Source organism: Poecilia latipinna, unplaced genomic scaffold (assembly GCF_001443285.1).
Source record: "Poecilia latipinna isolate Pla-1442-1.1 unplaced genomic scaffold, P_latipinna-1.0 Scaffold480, whole genome shotgun sequence".
NCBI lineage: Eukaryota > Metazoa > Chordata > Actinopteri > Cyprinodontiformes > Poeciliidae > Poecilia > Poecilia latipinna.
In genome coordinates this window covers 313,909-321,206 of record NW_015113096.1, presented here as the reverse complement: position 1 = coordinate 321,206, position 7,298 = coordinate 313,909, and the positions used below count along the sequence as shown (strand labels likewise).

At 39.2% G+C, this 7,298-nt stretch overlaps 2 protein-coding genes across 2 annotated transcripts in view; both read right to left on the bottom strand.

The window, feature by feature from the left end:
- Positions 1-490: 490 nt before the first annotated feature.
- Positions 491-2,935, bottom strand: LOC106951942 (uncharacterized). Its single transcript, XM_015039735.1, has 2 exons — positions 2,789-2,935; positions 491-1,752 (listed from the first exon to the last, which is right to left on the bottom strand). Exon 2 carries the CDS (start codon positions 1,750-1,752, stop codon positions 712-714), a length of 1,041 nt encoding a protein of 346 aa, XP_014895221.1. The 5' UTR covers positions 2,789-2,935; the 3' UTR covers positions 491-711.
- Positions 2,936-3,667: 732 nt separating this feature from the next.
- The window catches only part of LOC106951940 (dentin sialophosphoprotein-like), a 14,301-nt gene continuing 10,670 nt past the window's right edge, over positions 3,668-7,298 (bottom strand). Inside the window, exons 10-17 of the mRNA XM_015039733.1 lie at positions 7,102-7,215; positions 6,893-7,018; positions 6,651-6,800; positions 6,179-6,298; positions 6,008-6,109; positions 5,810-5,935; positions 4,482-4,628; positions 3,668-4,404 (exon numbers count right to left, since the gene is read on the bottom strand). Of these exons, the coding sequence (XP_014895219.1) occupies positions 4,340-4,404; positions 4,482-4,628; positions 5,810-5,935; positions 6,008-6,109; positions 6,179-6,298; positions 6,651-6,800; positions 6,893-7,018; positions 7,102-7,215 (950 nt within the window). The 3' untranslated portion in view covers positions 3,668-4,339. The remainder of the gene's footprint in view (positions 4,405-4,481; positions 4,629-5,809; positions 5,936-6,007; positions 6,110-6,178; positions 6,299-6,650; positions 6,801-6,892; positions 7,019-7,101; positions 7,216-7,298) is intronic.

The window sequence follows — 7,298 nt, the reverse complement described above, 5'->3', positions numbered from 1 at the left end:
TTCTGTTACGAAACAACAGAAATGACAAAGATCTTCAAACTTTATACGAATAAATTCCTTCATTTCGTTAAAACTCTCCTTTATCCTGGGCTGTTGTTGGATTTGTGCTTAAGATTTAAAATAGATATAAGAAATTCCAAATAAGTTTTAGAAAAAATCATTTAGGGCTGAAACGATTAATCAATTAATCATAATTAATCAAATATTGAAATTATGGTAAACTAATTTAGCATCTGATTAATCATTAACTACAGTTAAAAAGGACTTTTCCTGAAACAACAGAGTCAGAGCAGAAATTAAGCCAAAACCAAACAAAAATTTTTTATAAATTTTGCATTTAAGATGAAAAACCTTCTTTTTTCACCCATAACTGAAGTAGTTTTAGCTCCTCCTGGTTCTGAAAAAAGAATTTAATTAGTTGTTTATTTGCATCTTTTAATGAATTTCTTATGTTGTATAAAAAAGGTAAAAAGTTTGTGCATTTTGTTTATCCGATTAATTGTTAGAATAATCGATTACTAAAATAATAGTTAGTTGCAGCCCTAAAATTATTTTAAAAACTGATCAAACTTTGATTCCTGCAGTTTAATCTCAGCTACATTCATTTCATGTCTTATTACAGCCAGTTTCAGGATATTTAAGCTCATAATTAATCCTGAAATGTGAATTGGGATTATTTCAGTGCAGTGATTCGGGTATTTGTAGAAATGATTATTTGTCCTTTTTCTTCTTTTTTTTAAACAAACCTGCTACAGTTTTTCTCAAAGACTGAATTATTCCGCCTCTGTTTCGGCCTTCTGCAGTCTGAACATGATTGTCTTTTCTTCCGAGTTTTTCTTCTTCCCGTTTTGCGCGGGACTCCGACAGGCTTCGTCCTCTTGGCGCTTCCTGTCCGCCGCCCCTCCATGAGGAAACCTCCCCGTCAGCCGCTGGACTCCTCTGACTCCTGGTTGGCACCGATCGGCTCCTCTCTCTCCTGGGCCGATCGGCCGGCTGTCCTCTGGCTCCTGATTGGTCTACTGGGCCCCCCTGAAGACTCTGCTTCAGGTCGTAGCTCTCTTTGGACGGGCCGACCAGATGGAGTCTGTCGTTCTTCTCAAACACCAGAACTGAATTCAAGGAGTTGTTGTTTTCTCGGATTCTGCCTAGAAGGCGTTTTCCTTCGGCGCTGAGGTCCGACAGAAGGACTTCCTGGGTCCGGAGGGTTCTGCGCAGGCCTTCCAGGAGCAGCTGCAGGTTTCTGGACACCGACCCGGAGTCTGGACCCTGCAGGTTGATGATGGTGTTTTCTTCCTCTGCCTTCACCTCATGTTGGACGTCTTGCCGGGTCAGGAGGTCGTCCAGCTGCTGTTTCCTGAACCGCTTGGCGTACATGTAGACATCAGAGTCGATCATAATCACCGCGCCTGGAGTCCGGTAATCTGGCGCCTGGTGCTTTGGACCAGAGGAAGTTCTGGGCCCCAGAGAGGCTGAACGTCTCTGTGTGGAACCTGGATCTGCGTTATTCCTGCTGTGCTTTGAAATCGCTCCGGACGAAGCGGACGGCAGATCCGAGGAGGAGCGCGGCGTTGCCTCAGTGAGCCGCTCCAAATGGGCCTTCACTGCTTCGAGGTTATGGAACAAACCCGCTACCTGGACCCGACCTGGGCCCAGATCCGTCACCTTAAAGCCGTACGACTGGAGGAGCCGCCGGACCTCCCGCTCATCCTGGAACCGGTCGATGTGAACCGTGGCCTCCACCGGGAAATCCATCTACAGAAACAAGCAAAAAAAAAATTAACGACGTTCATGGCTGCAACTAACGATTAGTTTAATAATCAATTATCCTGATGATTGATTGACTATCCTATAGATTAATCGCTTGTGCAGTTGATTACTCTGCTGATTTATCAATTTTTGTTTATTATTCTGCCGATTAATTTTAATTGATTATTTTAATGATTAATTGATTATCCTAATGATAAAACGAATATGATATTGAGTATTCTGATGACTAACTGATTATTCTATTGATTCTATTGTCCCTGGGCTACAGCCCCATAAGACCCATCTAAAGTTTAACTCAGGGAAAATAAACTGAGTGGTTCCCTCCCAGCTGCAATCCTGGAGATAATTAACGAACTTTGAACCTGCTTCGTCATGTTGTTCTGGTTCTGCAGGACAACTTTTCATTTTCTCAGAGATGAAATCTATGAATCAATGGCAGTGATCAGATAAATCTGATCACTTTTCAGGATCAGGACGTGATCTGGGAATTTTGTCCCACTTGGAACCCCGTATTAATTTCATTTCCACCACTTTTGGTGCAGAAGTTTCTTTATTTGTGGTTTTTCTTAAAGCATAACATACACACACACACACACACACACACACACACACCTGAACAAACTGAGGTGATCACGTGACCAGGCAATTAATCCCTGCAGAAGCAGAGATAATAACTTGCTTTTCACTCTCAGCTTCTGTTTTTGACTTTTCTCATATTTTATATCAACATGTTTCGTTTATTTCCTTCAGTCTGAACGAGTCAACGAAAGTGAAACTTCCTGTCAGCTGTGTGTGTGTTTGGTTCTTTCTGGACCCAAACTCAGAAACCGACCAACAAGAACCTTAAATATAGGAATTAAAAATGTTATGCATATCTATAGACACAATAAACACATAAAAACATTTCCCACAGACGTGACAAACAGACCGTGATATTTATTCCTGTGTAATTCAGTCTGATGGATAGCAGCTTTAGCATTCAGACTGACAGCTAAAAACATCTGGAGAAGGTGAAACTTACTGTAAATTTTACTTCTCTTTACTTCATTGCTCCGATCCTGGGCGACTTGACAGTGGGACGAAACCGAAACTGCTGACGTCATATCCGATCCAGACCAGTTCGACCACAAAGCCAAAACCAGCAGCATGAAATGCGGACGTGGTTTCAGAGCGGAAACAGACCTCACTTCTCAAATCCATGGAGAGGAAAACATGGAGAAAGTACACTAAATCCTACAATAAACTTAACGATTTAAGTTCCCCACAGGTCTTTAAAGTTAAAACCCAATACTTAAAAATAATAAAATTTACTTATTTTCCTTAAAAATATATATTTTATGGATTAAAAAGACGAAAATCGCTCGTGAAGTCCAAGCTGCGCCGCTAGGGGTCACTACATCCCACATTATTACGTCTAACTGCTCAGTACGTGGACACGTAAAGGCTAATTTCACTCAAGTATTTATTTAATTTCATATTTATGTTCGTAATAGTTTAATTCTTGCTTTTTTTAAAAATATATTTCCTCTCTGAAAAGTAATTTTAATGAATTTCTGATCCCTTATCGATATTTAAGGATCTAATAGTTCAACAAAAACTCCATTTTGTAAAATATTTTGATTTTCTGTGCAAATTAGTAAATTCTGGATTTTTTTTTTCCCATCCAAAATTATTATACCGGTGATTAGTGTAAATGTCTGGCAGCAGAGGAATATCAATTATTTGACTTAACAATAAATAAAATCACAAATAGATAACTCAAGTCAACATTAAGATACATAATTATACCATGCAAACAATGAGTGCGCCTTGTTTTCATAACACTGCAGTGGCATTTATCTGTAAAAATCATTCCAAATATTTTTTTTAATTCTTGTAATTGAAAATTAATAAAGACTAATTTTCAAATAATGTAGCAAATTTTAATATTAACATACATAAAACCTGCACATTTGAACATCAAGGAACACACCACTAGGTATATTTTAAACATGAAACATCTTTCTTAAACGGGACAAATATTATAGCATACCTCAGAAGATTATTGTGAAAAACAAAATAAAAACAAAGTTATAATTTCCAACAATGCCATCATTTCTCCTCCAAAAAAGAGAGAAAACCCATTTTTAACTCATTTACGCCCAAAACATCACATAATTCAATAACTCACACTGCCAGAGATCTTTTAAAGTATAAAAAAAAGTTTTAGAAATCCAATTTCCTTCCCTAAACTTGAAATATTTTGGGAATCATTTTTCATAGGAGGTGGTTAAATAATTTTATTATGACACTAAAAGAGGGATTCCACCTAATTTTCTACTGATATAAAATGAAAATCCTAAAACTAGGTGTGTGTACCTGCATGCAGAGTGGACGACGACTCACAACACGGTTAAAAACATTTTCTAAAAACCAGAAGAAGAACTTCAGGCAAACAGCCACAAATGAGAAAACAAAATTCATTTCAGGAACCTGGAAAAGTTGATCCCCAACCTAAAAAACGTGAAACAAAATGTATAAAAGCCTACAGATGAATTCAGGACTAACTAGTTTTCAAGGAAAGTTTTGTCTCTTATTCCTCCTCAGAGGATTTTTCTGGGTTTTCTGCTGTCGACTTTTCTTCGGTCTCTTCTTCTTCTGTGGAGAAAAAACCAAACCGTTAGCGCCCTCGTTAGATCGCTGCAGGTTTAACAGCGGACGGCGTGAAGATTCACCTGTTGTGGGTTTAGTGGCGGCGGCTGCAGCGGACTCTTTGTCTTCGCCGTCACACCTCTGCAGAGCGACTTTCACCTTTCTGGTCACTTCTGTGTGTTTGGCTGTTCGGATGGCAGCCTCCTCGTCTGTAATGCTGCTCGGTACGTCTGAAACAAAAACACCACCATGACCAGGAAGCTACAAACTCCAGGTCTGTTAGCTACAAACGATTTTTCTATACACACATTGGAGTACCACATGGTCGAGCGCTTGGGCCTAAAACTTTATTTACCTGAAATACCTGAGCTATCTCTGTAGCTGTGTGGGCTTCCAGCCCTGCTACTTTCTCCTACTACTCTCCACTTTGCATTATTTGTTGTTATTTCAGCTTCTAGCTTTATTCTCTGTTGTTCCTCTATAGAAAGTACACCTGGTTCCTTCTTTCCATCAGCCGGTGGCCGCTCATGCTGATCTGGAGCCATTGGAGGATTCTTCTCCAGTTGTCTCTCTCCACTGTCACCGCGTGCTTTCTCAGAACGAGGAAAAGCATTGAAGTCACCATTCAGTTCAATCTGCTGCTTTCTAACTGACCTAAACTGTGGTGTCAGAAAAATGTAGCACAGTTTGATCACATGGTGTGCAGATAAACTGTTTCTTCAAAACATGTTTTCTGGAAACAGGAACAATTTCAGTGACAAATAAAATATTTTTAATGAAAAAAAACAAACATTAAAAACATGAAACTGTTTCTGATAATAAAATGAAGTGAAAAAAGATTTGAACAAAAAAAAAAGATTTTCAACTGGAAAAATCCTTGAAGCCTTAAAAATGTTTGAATATAAAGAAAGCATAGGAAACAAAAACTGAAAATAAAAACATTTAAAAATAAAAAAAAAGATTAAAACCGAAAAGAACTAAAAATATGATTTTTAAACCTTAAAAAAATCAAAGCATTTGAAAAAAATGTAAAACAAAAAAATCAGGAAGAAAAATTAACAAAACAAAATATTTAAAAGAGAAAAATAGATTTGAAAGAGAAAAAAAACATTTGAAGCTGAAAACAAAAGATTTCAAACAAAAACAAAAAAAAAAGATCAAATTGATTCAAAATCTTTTTCAGATCCAATTTGATTTTGAATGAAAATTATGGCTCCAATTTAGCTCCATAAAATTGTGCTATTTTTATTAGACTGCAGGTACAAACATAATGCGTTTTTCTGAAATGACTTCATTACTGGTGACTGAAGCTGGACTTTTCCAGCCTTTGGTGCCACATTTTGTCTTAAAATCTGGGATAATTTCCAGCGTCAGTAAAATAAAAGCTGCAACAGTGAAACTCTGTTTTTACCTTTCCATGTTTTCTGCTTCTGATTCCTCCGTTTCCCGGTCGAAGCTTTTGTTCTGCTCTTTGTTCTCCGGTTGGAGCGATTCGCCGCAGCTTCGTCATCTGAGCTGTCGTCATCATCCCAGTTTCCTGCCAGGGAGAAGCAGCAAACGTTAAAACGAGTGATTGGCAGCGATCAGCCTGCATCTGCTGCTGCAGAACCTGAGGCCTTCTTCGTCGGTCTTCCTCGCAGCCTCTTGCTCTTCGTGGATTTCCGACCCGGTTTCCGTTGGGGAGAGCCGTCGTCGTCGGAAGACGAAGCGTCTAAAAATCAAACCGGCAGCTTAGCGGCTGAACTGATCGCAGAGGGAATCGGACCGGCAACCGGATCACCTTTTAGGGATTTTCGTTGGGAAGCCGTCGCTCTCCTGGATGAATCGTTTGTCGTCGTCTTCGTCACAAGCAGCCGCTCGTCATCAGAGCTGTGCTCACTCGACGTCTCAGCGTAGTTCACTTAAAAACAAGTTAAAACGAAGTGAATTTATTGGTTTAAATTAAGAGGAAAGCATTTTTAAAGAGGAAGAGTTGATATTTAAAACTGAAAGTAAAGATCAGAAACTGAAGAAAAAAAGATTTGAAACCAATAAAAAGATTTAAAATAAAAATAAAAAAACAGGAAAAGAAATTTGAGACTGAAAATGATTTCAAACTAAAAAAAGATTTCAAACAGGATAAAATATTGAAACAAAAAAAGATCTGAAACCTAAAAAAGAAAAACTTTTAAAACCGAGAAAAAGATTTGAAGCTGAATTTGATTGTTTAAATGAGGAAGAGAAACTTTTTGGAAAGGCAGATTTGGACTCACCGCTCTTCCTGGAGGCGTTCCTCTTGGATTTCACAACCGGAGAGGATTTAGAGAACAGCTGGACGGGTTTCCTCTTCCTCTTCGCAGGAAGTTTCTGAGCAACTTTGCTTAACGGCTCGTCGTCGGAGCTTTCGTCGCGCTCTGACGGCGCTGTGGAGAAAATAAAACAACCGCTGCGTTTTATCTCACCGTTTCATTCACCAGGATGAGAAAATAACCAGAAAGATGGAAAGTAATCCCACCTTTCTTCTTCCTGCCCGCTGGTTTGTTCTTCCTTCCAGGGGTTTGCTTCTTCTTCGCTGATCTGGCTGGAGGTTTGGATGTTTTCACCTGATGATCGTAGTCAGAGTCGCCAGCTGCGTTTGAATCTGAGGAAACAAAAGACAAATAAATATCCACAGCAGCCTGAGGGAGCTGAGCTGCAGAGACACGAGGATGTGTGAAGGATCACCAGAGTTTCTGTCCTCTGACTCGTCGGACTTGGGAGGAGAAGTTTCCTTTTTGTCTTTCGCTGCTGGTTTCTTCTTCTTGGTCAGCGGCTCGTCGTCGTCGGAGTCGTCTGGAGGATTCAGAGGAAAATCAGAACAAAAACAGAATCTATGCTGTCAAAATAAAACTACAAACTGAAACTGAAAAAAAGGATTTGAA

Coding starts and splice junctions, on each gene's coding strand:
- LOC106951942 (XM_015039735.1), bottom strand. CDS start 1,752: ATGGATTTCCCGGTGGAGGCCACGGTTCACATCGACCGGTTCCAGGAT.